Source organism: Rana temporaria, chromosome 6, assembly GCF_905171775.1.
Source record: "Rana temporaria chromosome 6, aRanTem1.1, whole genome shotgun sequence".
In the NCBI taxonomy this organism is placed as follows: Eukaryota; Metazoa; Chordata; class Amphibia; order Anura; family Ranidae; genus Rana; species Rana temporaria.
This window is the reverse complement of record NC_053494.1, coordinates 109290042-109305758: the sequence shown is the minus strand read 5'-3', so window position 1 is coordinate 109305758 and position 15717 is coordinate 109290042. Positions and strand designations below refer to the sequence as shown.

Sequence of the window (15717 nt, the reverse complement as noted above, 5' to 3'; positions counted from 1 at the left end):
AAAATTGTAAAATAAGTAAAAATAAATGCGAAAAGCAAAAAAAAAAATTTTTTAAAGCGCCCCGTCCCGACGAGCTCGCGCGTAGAAGCGAACGTATACGCGAGTAGCGCCGACATATGAAAACGGTATTCAAACCACACAAGTGAGGTATCGCCGCGATCGTTAGAGCGAGAGCAATAATTTTAGCCTTAGGACTACTCCGTAACTCAAAAAATGCAACCTGTAGAATTTTTTAAACGTCGCCTATCAAGATTTTTAAGGGTAAAAGTTTGACGCCATGCCACGAGCCGGCGCAATTTTTAAGCGTGACATGTTGGGTATCATTTTACTCGGCGTAACATCATCTTTCACAATATATAAAAAAATTGGGCCAAATTTATTGTTGTGTTATTTTTTAATTTAAAAAAGTGAATTTTTTCCAAAAAAAGTGCGCTTGTAAGACCGCTGCGCAAATACGGTGTGACAAAAAGTATTGCAATGACTGCCATTTTATTCTCTAGGGTGTTAGAAAAAAATATATATATAATGTTTGGGGGTTTTAAGTAATATTCTAGCAAAAAAAACTGTTTTAGTCTCGTAAACACTGAATCTGAAAAACAGGCTTAGTAATGAAGTGGTTAATCTGCCCAACAACAAATAGGCAAAATTACCGTTATTTTTAAGGTTATTAACAGATTATTCGAAACAATAATCGGCCAACTAATCGATTATGAAAATAATCGTTAGTTGCAGCTATATATATATTATATAATCTTGGATCCTAATGTAGTCACAAAGAGTGATGCACCTTTCTCACGGTTTCCACCAATGAAAGACAATACACCACTCATGGAGAAGAGCTTTGTATTTTATGGTTAGGAGGCAACACCAGATTTCAACAAGCAGCATGAAATCTGATATTGTAGCTTCATATGTGGGAAAGTGTCTATTTTACTCCATGGTGGGGGTCACAAAAGAAAAATTTAAGTGGCAATGTTCTCACACTGTAGAAAACCAACTACAGTGGAGATCGAAAGTTTGGGCACCCCAGGTAAAAATTTGTATTAATGTGCATAACGAAGCCAAGGAAAGATGGAAAAATCTCCAAAAGGCATCAAATTACAGATTAGACATTCTTATATGTCAAAAAAAAAGTTAGATTTTATTTCCATCACTTACACTATCAAAATTTCAGAAAACAAATAAATAGCGTCTGCAAAAGTTTGGCCACCCTGCAGAGTTAATATCTTGTACTGCCCCCTTTGGCAAGTATCACAGCTTGTAAACGCTTTTTGTAGCCAGCCAAGAGTCTCAATTCTTGTTTGAGGTATCTTTGCCCATTCTTCCTTACAAAAGTCTTCCAGTTCTTTGAGATCTCTGGGCTGTCTGTCACGCACTGCTCTTTCAAGGTCTATCCATAGATTTTCAATTATGTTGACGTCAGGAGATTGTGAAGGCCATGGCAAAACCTTTAGTTTACGCCTCTTGATGTAATCCCCCGTGGATTTTGAGGTGTGTTTAGGATCATTATCCATTTGTAGAAGCCATCCTCTCTTTAACTTCAGCTTTTTCACAGATGGCATCAAGTTACCATCCAAAATTTGCTGAAATTTTATTGAATCCATTTTTCCTTCTACTCGTGAAATGTTTCCTGTGCCACTGGCTGCAATGCAACCCCAAAGCATGATTGATCCACCCCCATGCTTAACAGTTGGACAGAGGTTATTTTCTTTAACCACTTAAAGACCCGCCTATTGTAAATGTACGTCCTCATTTTAAACATGGATATCTCAGTAACGGCAGCAGCTGCTGCCACAACTGAGATATCCATGTTTTCAGCGGGCGGCCGTGTAAACGATAACGGCGGTCTCCGCGGCGGATTCGCCGCGAGATCGCCGTTATCGGTGGCGGGAGAGGGCCCCCCCTCCCGCCGCTTTTCCGCGCCCTCCGCCGCTTACCGGAGCCGTCGGTAGCGGCGGAGGAGATCCGATGCTGCCGCCTGGAGAGTGAGGACTTTAGTAAGGGCAAGATGGCCCCCACCCGTCCTCATAGCTCTGCTGGGCGGAAGTGACGTCAAAACGTCAGTCCCGCCCAGCCTCTTAAAGAGACAATTTTTTTTCTGTCATTTTTTTAAATGACAAATTTTCCTTTTTTTTTTTTGCATTTAAGCCTAAATATGAGATCTGAGGTCTTTTTGACCCCAGATCTCATATTTAAGAGGACCTGTCATGCTTTTTTCTATTACAAGGGATGTTTACATTCCTTGTAATAGGAATAAAAGTGATCATTTTTTTTTTTATATATTTTAGTGTAAAAAATAATAAAATCAATAAAATTAAATAAGAAAACAAAAAAAAATTTTTTTTAAAGCGCCCCGTCCTGATGCGTTCGCAGAAGCGAACGCATACGCGAGTAGCGCCGCCATATGAAAACGGTGTTCAAATCACACAAGTGAGGTATCGCCGCGATCGTTAGAGCGAGAGCAATAATTATAGCCCTAGAGCTACTCTGTAGCTCAAAAAATGCAACTTATAGAATTTTTTAAACGTCGCCTATCTAGATTTTTAAGGGTAAAAGTTTGACGCCATGCCACGAGCGGGCGCAATTTTAAAGCGTGACATGTTGGGTATCATTTTACTCGGCGTAACATTATCTTTCACAATATATAAAAAAATTGGGCCAAATTTATTGTGGTCTTATTTTTTAATTCAAAAAAGTGAATTTTTTCCAAAAAAAGTGCGCTTGTAAGACTGCTGCGCAAATACGGTGTGACAAAAAGTATTGCGATGACCGCCATTTTATTCTCTAGGGTGTTAGAAAAAAAATATATATAATGTTTGGGGGTTTTAAGTAATTTTCTAGCAGAAAAAACTGTTTTAGTCTTGCAAACACCAAATCTGAAAAACACCTAAGGTCTTTAAGTGGTTAAATTCGGTGCCCTTTCTTCTCCAAACGTACCTTTGCTCATTCCGGCCAAAAAGTTCTATTTTAACCTCATCGGTCCACAGAACTTGTTTCCAAAATGCATCAGGCTTGTCTATATGTTCATTTGCAAAGTTCAAACGCTGATTTCTGTGGTGAGGACGTAAAAGAGGTTTTCTTCTGATGACTCTTCCATGAAGACCATATTTGTACAAGTATCTCTCTATAGTGGAATAGTGTACCACAACTCCAGTGTCTGCCAGATCTTTCTGGAGGGATCGTGCAGTCAAACGTGGGTTTTGAATTGCTTTTCTCACAATCCTGCGAGCTGTTCTGTCTGATATTTTTCTTGGTCTTCCAGATCTTGCTTCAACTTCCACTGTTCCTGATGACTGCCATTTCTTAATTACATTCCGAACAGAGGATATTGACATCTGAAAACGCTTTGCTATCTTCTTATAGCCTTCTCCAGCTTTGTGAGCGTCAACTATTTTCAGTTTCAGTTTTCTAGACAACTGCTTAGAAGAACCCATGATGCTGATTGTTGGGGCAAGGTCAGATGAGTCTGGGCATTTAAAACCTTTGAGATTGACATCACCTGGTCTTCCCAGACGATGATTGAGAACAATCCATGACACTGGCAGGTCTCAGCTTTGCAAAGGGGGCAGTGCATGCTATAAATTCTGCAGGGTGCCCAAACTTTTGCAGACGCCATTTTTTTGTTTTCTGTAATTTTAAAAGTGTAAATGATGGAAATAAAATCTAACTTTTTTTGACATATTATAAGAATGTCTAATCTGTAATTTGATGCCTTTTAGAGATTTTTCCATCTTTCCTTGGTGTCGTTATGCACATTAATACAAATTTTTACCTGGGGTGCCCAAACTTTCGATCCCCACTGTATATACAGTATATTTCCATAACCCTACTTTCTGAACGGCACACAAAAGTTTTGAAAAACTCCTCTATACAATTTTAAAAAGTACAGGCAGATGCGTCTTTGGAAGATTTCTATAAAAGAGAAAAAAAAAAAAAAAAAAAATCGCATCAGTTCCCAGTCACAGGTTAAAGCGGGGGTTCACCCTGTTAAAAAAAAAAAACTTTTTTTTTTTTTTTTATTAGACCATTACATTCGGCATCGTAGCGCGAGCTACGGTATGCCGGTCTTACATTTTTTATCCCCGTACTCACTGTGCTATTCCACATTGAAGATTCCGGGGAATGGGCGTTCCTATGGTGAGAGAAGGTGATTGACGGCCGGCCCTGGCACGTCACGCTTCTCCGGAAATAGCCGAAATAGGCTTGGCTATTCACGGCGCCTGCGCATAGCCTGTGCGCAGGCGCCGTGAATAGCCGAGACCTACACCGGCTGTCTTCGGGGAGCGTGACGTGCCAGAGCCGGCCGTCAATCATCCTCCCTCTCCATAGGCACGCCCATTCCCCGCGGGAGTCGGATTCTTCAATCATCGATAGCACAGTGAGTACGGGGATTAAAAATTTAAGACCGGCATACCGTAGCTCGCGCTACGATGCCGAATGTAATGGTCTAATGATGGAAAGGAGGGTGAACTACCGCTTTAAGAGGTTTCAAGCCGAATGGTTGGTAAAGCAGATAGTGTCTTTTAACCCCTTCAATCCCAGGCTTTTATACCCACCTCAATACCAGGCCTATTCTGGCACTTCTCTTCTACATGTACAAATCACCATTCTTTTGCTAGAAAATAATTATTTTTTAGCAGACACCCTAGGGAATAAAATGACGCTCATTGCAATGTTTGAAATTTATTGCGCAAATACCGTGCAAGATAAAACGCCTTTTTAAAAGAATTTTAGATACACTTCTAGTTGAAGAGATAGCAATCAGAAAGGCTAATTTCCTGTTTAATAGAATCAGCGGAATCTAGGTTCAAAAGTTTGCTTCTGCAACACTGACAATACTAAATTCAGATCCCATGGGCACAAGGGAGACTTGACTGGCGGATTGATCAGCGGTACCCCTGAATGAAAGCCGAACTATGGAATGAGATGCCAACGGTCTTTGAAAGAAGACTGATAGAGCGGATATTTGACACTTAAATGGTACTAAGGGCTTATTTCATATCTACTCCTAGCTGGCAAAATGTGAGAATCCTACTTATGTCATATCTTTGAGGATACCATTTGTTAGTTTCAGACCATGAAACGTTTGCTTTCCAGACTCTATAGTAGATAAACCTGGAGGCTGGCTTTCTGGCATTAATAAGTGTAGAAATCACTGAGATCCCTTTTTTTTCCAGAATGTGGGTTTCAGCTGCCATACCGTCAAATGTAGCTTTTTTTTTTGTAAGGAAGGATGGAACACTGGACCTTGCGACAGCAGGTCGTGACGAAGCAGAAGTTTCCAGGGTTTCCCTACCGCCATCTTTATGATTTTGGCGTACCAGGGTCTTCTGGGCCAATTTGGGGCCACTAAGATTACAGAAATTCTTTCCTTCTTGATGCTGCAAAGTAGCCTTTGTAAGAGAGCGATCGGAGGAAACACATGGATCAGTGAGAACGGATTCCACGGAACCACCAGAGCTTCCGATCCGTAAGCCAGAGGATCTCTCGCCCTGTACACAAAATGTGTTTAACTTCCTGTTGAACCTGGAAGTCAACAGGTCCACATCCGGGGTCCCCCATCTCTGGCATATGGCCTGAAAGATCTCGGGGTGGAGAGACCTCTCCTGGTGACAGCTGTTGGCGACTCAGTTAGTCCGCTTGCTAGTTTTCTACCCCTGGAATGAAGATTGCAGACAAGGAACATGTTCTTCTGCCCATGTCAAAATCCGATTCACCTCCTGAGCGCCCTGACTGCGGGTGCCTCCCTGGTGATTGATGTAAGCTACTGCAGTAGCATCGTCGGATTGAATCCGAACTGGGTGGCCCTGTAACCTGTGTGTCCAGGTTCTGAGGGATAAATATACTGCCTGTATTTCCAGTATGTTGATGGGCAGGTCTTGGCTCAGGTTCCCTGGGCTGAAGCTTCTTCCAATACTGCTCCCCAGCCTATTAGGCTGGCATCCGTAGACACCACCTTCCAGGCTACTGGAAGAAAGGATCTTCCTTTCCGCAAGTTTTTGGTCTTTAACCACCAACTGAAGCTTTGGCGCACCTGTGAAGACAGGCGCATGGGTAAATCCAGAGCTTGGATCTTCCTGTTCCAGGTGGCTAAAATACTGCCTTGAAGTAGCCTCAAATGAAACTGGGTGTAAGGGACAGCCTCGAAGGAGGCTACCATCTTCCCCAATAGCCTCATGCAAAAGCGAATAGACGGCGTTAGCAAACAGCAAACAGCGTTAGTTTGCCGTTATAAACTGTTGCTGGATCCATGCTAGGGCTGCAACTAACGATTATTTTCATAATCGATTAGTTGCCGATTATTGTTTCGATTAATCGGATAATAGCCTTAAAAATAAATAGCTTTTTTTAATTTTTTGGGACAATTTGTTGTTGGGCAGATTACAAAACACAAATTGCCGCAAAATCACATTACGTGCTTTTCTGCAGCTTCTCCATTAAAGTATATTGAACCAAAAAAAACTTTCCAAATACGCAGCAGCTGAAAAAAAATCATGGATGTGAATGTGTCCCATAGGAAAACACGTAAATGAACTGTAGTGCGTTTCTGCAAAAAGCACCAAAAAACAGGAGATGTTACCCCAGGCCTGAGATGTTCAGTAACATAATGGGGTTAAAAAAACTAAAATAAAGTACAAAAAGATCAAATAATCGCTACTGTAAGGGGTTCATTTGTTTACTGTGGGACAGTGAAAGTAATATTTACAGTAGCGATTTTCTTTTTTGTACTATAAAGGGCTAGTTTTAGTTTTTTTAACCCCATTAGGTTACTGGCCGATTAATCGATAAAGAAAATTGTAATCGATTAATTTCATAATCGATTAGTTGTTTCGGCCCTAATCCATGCTTATTTTTAACCCTTCAGTCTGTAAGTACTTGTCTACTTGCGCAATAAATGTCTTGGTCAACAGTACTTCACTATGGTACCTTTTTTCCGTTTATTATTTCGGGCATCACGATCCACATTTGATGTTTACAAATTACAGATATCCTCTTGATGCGCTGATGTGATTTAACCATCCCTGGCCAACATCTCAAAGCCTGAACGTCCCCCAGACTGAAAAGCTAGGGGCCCATTACATCTGGTGAATGGGTACACAGGAGGGAGTGTGGCGCGCCTTGAGATTTGGAGCACAAATCCACTTTTATATTGGAGCACATCATATATTTAAAATTTTTGGACTTTTACGAATTGTTGCATATGTCTGCATTTTATTATACTTATTTGCGAGCGCTGTAATTCTTTTTAAGTGTTAGGCTCCATTCACATTGTAACGCCGCGTACGCGGCGTATTTTGCCGCGATTAGTTTACTTTTTTTCACAAAGAATTTACATTGATGTCTATGGCCGAACGCCAATGCCGCCTGAAAAAAAGGGTCCGGGACTTGTTTTCAGGCGGCAGGCGTACGGCGTTTATGAGATGTGAACCATCTCATAGACATCAATGGAAATTCTCCCCTCCAGCGGCACGGGCGTCGCGCTTCAGGCGTTTTGTCGCCTAGGTGTGAATGCAGCCTTAGCACTTTGTGTACAGCAGCTGCAATTTTACTTGTTATACACTATATTATTTTATTTTATCACATATGTACTTCCAGCACGAGTTATACATTTAGACTTATTTTTATTCACAGGGGATACTTGTTGTTTCCCCTCAGTTAGGCTTTAAATGCCAACTCCGGGCAAAAAAAAAAAGTTTCCCCATGCAGTGGGGCTGTGCTCGCACTGCATGGGTCAACTGCTCGTTTTTTCTAGGCGTGAGCACAAAGGTTATACTCACCACTACAATCCACCAACCTTCCGGAACACTACACTCTCACGTCTTTAACTATTTTTAATCCTTATGCCGCTAGCATTAGTAAATAGATAGGAAAGTATATCGCATTTACTTGTTTGAAAACGCGTGTTCTTTTGTTAGTTCCTGGTTTCTATGCCTAGGCAAAATGATGTCATACATCCCAGGAGTCTTCAGGAGGGGCTCTCTCAACCAAGCATTCTGCTGCCTTTCAGGCCTGAGCCAAGGGCAGATGGATTCCAGAAAGTAAATGCTACATGAATCATCTACCCTTACTCAAGATGGGAGCAGCCAGAAATGCTGGGGGGGGCGTTTTTCTAAGTAATTTCTCAACAAAATAAAGCATAGATAAATTAATATTAAAATTAAATAGCGTTTATGGCTTGTGGTGCTTTGATGCAATGTATTTCTTCCTTAAATCATTTACAAAAAAAAGATGTAAAAGCAATATTATAACAAATGTAAAACACAACTTACCTGATGTGACCGACCAGTTCAATTAGCTTGTGGCTGAAGAAATAAGCAGTCAGTTCAGATATATGACTTAGTACAGAGCAGACACCAAACAAAGTTGTGGTCCCATTAAGATCTTCCAGGTGCCAGAACAAAAAGGTAAAGACATATCCATAACCAAATCCCATGAACCAGGCTACAAAGAGTACAGATCCATACCGTACAGTGCAGATAATCTTGATCAGATCCCAGAATCTGAAATTTTGAACCATTTCCTCCATACTCTCACTTTCGTTTTGTCCTGGAGATTCTGGTTCAGAACTAAACGCCACGGGAGAGATTTCTAGGTCCTCCCTTCGCTCCTCATTTGTTTTTACATGGTTATAATAAAAGTGAAATTGTGTAGAAACAATAAGTGCAACTGACATCAAGACCCCAAAAACAATGAAAGCAATCCGGTAGTTCTTATAATCAGGAGCTATACAACCAACACCCTCAATAATCACAGATACGTGGGTGTGATCTATTCCAATGCCCACTGATAACATTGCCAAGCCCCAACCAAGGGATCCCCACATTCGTTGCATTCCATAACGGTCCCGGTGTTTACCTAAATACTGAAGCGTCACTGTATCTACAATAGTTACGGCTGGCGCACTAAAGAATTCTCCAATGATAACCACCAGCAAAATCAACAGAAATATGGTTTCTACGTCTTCTTGGTTATACTGTAGGATACTATCGGCACTCTTGGGGGTGGTAGGAGCTATAGTAGTTGTAGTAAGAGCACTACTGTTTCCATCATCGGTCAAGCCGCCATCACTGCCGTTTCTAGCTTCTCGAATAAACCGATGCACTGTGATGGAAGTTTCTTCATAAAACCTTCCTCCCGACTCTCTCATCTCCAGGTTAAACGGATCTTCATATAAATCTCTCTTTCGTTTGGCTTTTGTTGTAATGGAGCTTGCCTTTGTAGTTAGGTCTGACGTGGTTGGAAGGGGCAGAGTAGTTGTGAGAACTATGCTGGAGTTCGTAGGTCTGACCGGTAATGGATTTTTAGGCACACATAATAAAGCTGCTGGTTTTACAAACCCTATTCCCAAATTGAACAACACCCAGCAAAGCAAAGCAAAGAGTAAGACTATCTTTCCTTTTCTGAAGCGGTCAGCTATAATACCCCAAAAGGGGGCACTGCAAAATTCAATAAAATATCTAATCCCTACTAAAAGACCACCCTGAGTGGGAGACATGCCTAACTGCTTGTAGTATACTGGAAGTAGGGGGTAGAGAGAGCCATACGCAGAATAAAAAAAGAAGTAGAAAACTTTTGAAATAAGAAGGTCGTTGTTAATTTTGATGCAGTGTTTTTCCAACCAGTCCATGTCCTGATCTGCGGCTGAAATGGCATCAGTAGCCCCAGAGGGGTCCCTAGGTCCAGATTGGTCTTGTTCCAGGGTAACACCATTGAAAGGATCGGCAAGTACATACTTCCTCTTCTGTTCCTCCTCATCTTCAGACAGGATTGCAACTTTGTCCCCAGTAGCCATTGCCCAATAACTTCAGCAGGGCCCAAGTATAGTTATTCTTCTGTCCTGTAAAAAAAAAAAAAAAAAAAAAAAAAAAAAAAAGAAGGAGGCTGTCAAGGCAATGCAATAAAAATGCATATACATTTTTTTTGTAGTTTATACACACACAAACGTACACACACTTTAAAAACATACCATCTAGAGCATGGGTGCTCAACCTGTGGCCCTCCAGCTGTTGCAGAACTACAAGTCCCATAAGGCATTGCAGTCACAAGCATGACTCCCAAAGGCAGAGGCATGATGGGACTTGTAGTTCTGCCACAGCTGGAGGGCCACAGGTTGAGCACCCATGATCTAGAGTAATAGATTATATATATATATAATCGTAATCTCTGTCTATCTGCCCATCTATCAGTGCCTTGCAAAAGTATTTACTCCCCTTGGCATTGTTCGTGTTTTGTTGCCTCACATCCTGGAATAAACATGGATTGTTTGAGGATTTGCATCATTTAATTTACAGGAACATGCCCACAACTTTGAAGAAGTTGTTTTTTTATGGTGAAGCAAACAAATAGGACAAAATAACAAAAAGTAACAAAAAAGTCAATGTGCATAACTAGTCGCTTTGAATAAGTCTCTATGAGCTTGCCACATCTTACCACTGGGATTTTTGCCCATTCTTCCTTGAAAAACTGCTCCTGCTCCTTCAAGTTGGATGGTTTGCGCTTGTGAACAGCAATCTTTAAGTCTGACCACAGATTTTCTATTGGATTGAGGTCTGGGCTTTAACTAGGCCATTCCAACACATTTACATGTTTCCCCTTAAACCACTCAAGTGTTGCTTTAGCAGTGTGTTTGGGGTCATTGTCCTGCTGGAAGGTGAACCTCCGTCCTAGCCTCAAATCACACACACACACAAAGAGTGGTACAGATTTTTCTCAAGAATATCCCTGTATTTAGCACTATGCACCTTTCTCTCAACTCTGACCAGTTTCCCAGTCTCGACTGCTGAAAAAAAAAAAAAAAAAGAAGGAAGAAAAGAAAATTTCTAATTCTCCCAACGAAGAAGATAAAATAAACCTTTTTCTTTAGATCTACTTTAAATCACAACCTATTTAGAATGGATCTTTTTTTTTCAATGAAATTGAAAACGTTTTATATTCCTTGTTTATGGCAAAGCATACAATAAAAAGCTTGATAGTTGAAATAAATAGCTACCATTCTCAGTTCTGCAGTATAATTATACAAGAAGGTAAAATAAACACTGCGTACACACACAAACCATTCAGAGCAGATGAACAGAAAACAGTGTAATACTATAGTAAACTGATATTAAGCCAACACTGACGTTTCTCTAGGTGTAACATAAAAACAAAGTTCCAAAGGTCATGCTGAAGATCCCTTTATCTGAAAAACCTAAGATATGGATTCCAAGATTGTTTCCTCATATTCTGTGAGTCATGGCCCGTACACACAATCCGAAAATCGTATGACTTTTTTCGCTTAATAGACGCAAGTAGAAATTGAATAGGTTACTAAAGTCACGAAAATTCTCGTACGACAGAAAAATAAATAAAAATAAAAAAATCGGAAGAGATGTCATGTGTTGTATTGTATTTTCGGATGACAACTATACTGACTAAAAATGAAAATCGTACGTTCTGGTACAAATTTGGTAGGGATATTTTCTTGCTCGTCCGATTGAATATCGGATGAACTGTCGTAATCGACTCTCGAAAGCCGTGTACACGTGACCCGAAAATCGTACGGTTCTTCCTCAGATGACAGTTTTCGTACGATATTCGGATCATGTGTACGACCAATTAAGCATAGTACAATTACATACTTTAAAACGGTTGTTGCTAGGCAGACTTCCTAATATGCCTTCTTCCTGCACCGCGGTCGTTTTCCTCTGCCTACACCGCACAGACTCCTGGGATTGGTGAGTCACCTCCCCCTCCTAGTCACTAGTCACGCAGTATAACAGTCCCCCCCCTCCCCCTGAGACTCACTCGCGGCACTCGTGGCACCCGCGGATCACCCCCACCCCCCCGCTTCTCAACATTTTAAAATAAGAGCCTCACTCGCGGCACCCGCGGATCACCCCACCCCCCGTCTCTCAATATTTTGTAAATGAGCCGCAATCCAACCGCGGCACCCGCTGATCATCCCCAGTTCTCAATATTTTCTAAATGAGCCGCACTCGCGACACCGGTGGATCGCGCCCCTCGCTTCACAATATTTTATAAATGAGCCGCGGAACACACTGCCCCCCCTTCTCAGTAATTTTTTTATGTCCTTCGATGATGGGCGATCGGCGGCAAACACCCCCCTTCTCAGTGTCTTCTTTGGCCGATCGGCAGCCCCCCCCCCCCCCGCTTCTCAGTGTCTATTATTCTATGATGGTTGATCAGCGGTTCTTCCCCTCCCCCCGCTTCTCTCGGCAGCACCCCCCTTCTCAGTGTCCCTTTTAATGGGCGATGTCATTGATGGTCATTTACTTTCAGCGATCGGCAGCAGAACCCCCCCCCCCCCCCTCGCTTATCAACTTTTAATGTGCAATGTCAGTGTCATTTATATTTGGCGATTAATTGTCATTTCTCTCCATTTACTTTCAGCGATCGGCAACCCTTCCCCCCTGGGTTATCAACTTCGGAGATCGGCAATCCCCCCCATGCCCGCTTATCAACTTTTAGTGGGCGATGTCATTGTTTTTTTATTATCAACTTTTAATGTCATTTACTTTCAGCGATCGGCAATCCCTATCCCCTCCGCATATCAACTTTTAATGGGTTATTTCAGGAGAGGTTTGCATAAGGGGCGGCAACTTCGTCTGACACTGCCGTTGCTGTGGAAACCTGACCTGAAACCTATTACACTGCTTGTGCAGCACTGAGCATGTGCGAGATCTGCAAAGCTGAAATCCAGGAAGTAATACAGTCTGGCTTCATATGCCCACACTTAAGATGGCCACGGCCTAATGCTAGTTTATAAAGTTTCAAAATGCTGTAATAACCTAACAAAACGGACCTTAGTTTACAGACTAACTTTACTAGAAAACATTAAGCTTGTGTATTACAGGGGTATTTATATTTAAAAAGTGTAATTTTGTCCGGAACTCCGCTTTAATTTTCCATATGACGCTACCAAAAAAAAAAAAGCAAGAAGGACAATCATCTGGCACATATTCATGTGTATGAGGCTTTATGCTTCGTTTATGCGTGGCCGAGTCAAGTTTTTGCCACCCGCCAACCATCTTCCCCTCTTAAGCTGCAATATGCAGCAGACGGGCATTTACACACCATGAACGCGATGCTTCGCTCCCCGCAGCCGACTTGTAGCTGCACATTCAAGTAAATGGAGAGGTCCTGTAAAGCCCCACAACCACGTACAATGCAATTGATCACCTAAAATGGGGTTTAAATAGGCGTCGCCATTGCATTGCTTCTTTACCGCCTTGCAGTAGCCTCTGGAGTGCGATACAAGCGTGGATTAGGCTTCAGAGGCAAGCTATATTTGGACGCATGTCTAAATCTGCATATAGGAGGGCCAGATTCTCAAAGGACTTACGACGGCGTATCTCCACGTACGCCGTCGTAAGTCCGAATGCGAGACGTCGTATCTATGCGCCCGATTCTTAGAATCAGTTGCGCATGAATTTGGCCAAGATACGAGCAGCGCAAGTCTCCTACGCCGTCCTATCTTGGGTGCATATTTACGCTGGCCGCAAGGGGCGCTTCCGTAGATTTACGCGTCGAATATGTAAATTAGCTAGATAGGCCGATTCACGAACGTACTTGCGCCCGCTACGCCGTTTACATTAGGCTTACGTCCGGCGTAAAGTTACCCCTGCTATATGAGGCGCAGCCAATGCAAAGTATGGACGTCGGAACAAGAGTAGCTTTTTACGTTGTTTACGCAAGTCGTACGTGAATGGGGATGTGCGTAGGTTACGTTCACGTCACAGGCATTGAGCCGGCGTATCTTAAGGAGTAAATTCAACGTGATACTGAGCATGCGCGCGCATGTGCCGTACGATCGGCGCTTCATTTACATGGGGTCACGGCTCATTTGAATGCAACACGCCCACCTCTTCCATTTTTGAATTACGCGGGCTTACGCCGGCCCATTTACGCTACGCCGCCGCAACTTATGGAGCAAGTGCTTTGTGAATACTGCACTTGCCTGTCTAAGTTGAGGAGGCGTAGCGTAAATAGGATACGCTATGCCCACAAAAAGATACGCTCTCCTACGTGAATCTGGCCCAAAGTCAGCACTCACGTTCAGCAATCCTATCACGATTGCCAATAGTGGGACTTTTTATGTCTAGGATTGCTGAAAGAGAGCTCTGACTAATATGCATGTTATCTCCCCATTGCGAGTGTGGGCTTCTCTCAGCTGTTGCTACTATATTGGGATAGACATTGGAGTAGCCCCTGGGGCGCTAAGTTGTGCAATAGCATGTCTAAATCTACCCGTAGGGTGGCTGTACACCGCTCTGCTACGCTTTTGCCAACTGGCAGTCTTTCATGCAGGTTAGCTGCACTTTCCCATGACTTCTATGAGCTTCTACGATTTTGGGGTAGTTTCATAAAGTGTACCAAAAGTCCTGCATGTTGCATCTTTGGCGTGCTTTCTAGAACCACACACCAAAACTGTGGAACATCAATGAAGTCTGTAAGAAAATGCAGCAGGGCCGCATCCTGGCAGTGTGAAGCCGCTATAAAGCTCTGTACACACGATCAGTCCATCCCATGAGAATGGTCTGAAGGACCGTTGTCATCGGTTAACCGATGAAGCAGACTGATGGTCAGTCGTGCCTACACACCATCGGTTAAAAAAACGATTGTGTCAGAACGCGGTGACGTAAAACAAAACGAAGTTCAATGCTTCCAAGCATGCGTCAACTTGATTCTGAGCATGCGTGGATTTTTAACCGATCGTTTTTTTTCTATCGGTTAGGAATCCATCGGTTAAATTTAAAACAAGTTGGCTTTTTTTTAACTGATGGATAAATAACCGATGGCGCCCACACACGATCGGTTTGGACCGATGAAAACGGTCCATCAGACCGTTCTCATTGGTTTAACCGATCGTGTGTACGCGGCCTTAGACTAGGTTAAAAAGTGTTACTAAACCCACAACAGTAAAATCTGTCAGTATATGCAGCAGTGGCGGAACTACCGCCATAGCGACCCACGCGGCCGCTATGGGGCCCGCAGCCGAGGGGGGCCCGGCAGGGCCGGATTCCCGACAAGCCGCAGGGGCGGACTGACCATTCGGTCCGTCGGTCACTGCCCGAGGGGGGGCCCGGGTCGGCTCTGACTGCAGTCCCGACTCCCGACAGAGTCTCTCTCTCACATCGGTATAATCAGCGGCGGTAAGAGAGAGACTCTGTCATTATGCCGCGCTGGAGGGAGGAGGTGGGTGGAGCTGCGCCGCTGGTTGCAACTGGTCGCTTGGCGTGTAGCAACCAGTGACGTCAGTCACGTCGGAGGCTGGAGCCTGGAGCCCCTGCTGATGAGGAGGAGAGCCCCAGCAGAGCAGCTGCAGAGCCTTCTTCATTCTTTGCCCCGAGTGTGAGTGTTGACTCCACCCACCTCCTGCCTCCATCTTCTCCACTGTCCACAGCATGGCCTGAACACAGGAAGAAGCAGTGACTGTGTGTCACTGTCATCATACTGCCAGCTGCACTGCAGACAGTGATCTCCATTACTCCTGCATGGGAGCCCCCTCCCCCCCACCAGAGCACACCAAAAAAAAGTGAGTAAAATAATTATTGATTGTGTAAAATTGCGAAATATTGCGTGCCATACTGCCATTATTTATGAAAAACAAATGCTGCCTTTTTAGTTTTGTTCAATCTAAACCCCTTCAGCTCCGGGAAGTTTTACCCCCGTGAGCAGGCCATTTTTTGCGATACTGCGATGCGTTACTGTAACTGA

The 15717-nt window shown here is 43.1% G+C and overlaps 1 protein-coding gene across 2 annotated transcripts in view; it reads right to left on the bottom strand.

The window, feature by feature from the left end:
• MFSD6 (major facilitator superfamily domain containing 6) overlaps positions 1-15717 on the bottom strand; it is a 145795-nt gene that overhangs the window by 108966 nt on the left and 21112 nt on the right. For both annotated transcript variants that reach the window (XM_040357169.1, XM_040357170.1), the window contains exon 2: positions 8271-9838. In XM_040357169.1, coding sequence (XP_040213103.1) covers positions 8271-9793 — 1523 coding nt within the window. In that variant the 5' untranslated portion in view covers positions 9794-9838. The remainder of the gene's footprint in view (positions 1-8270; positions 9839-15717) is intronic.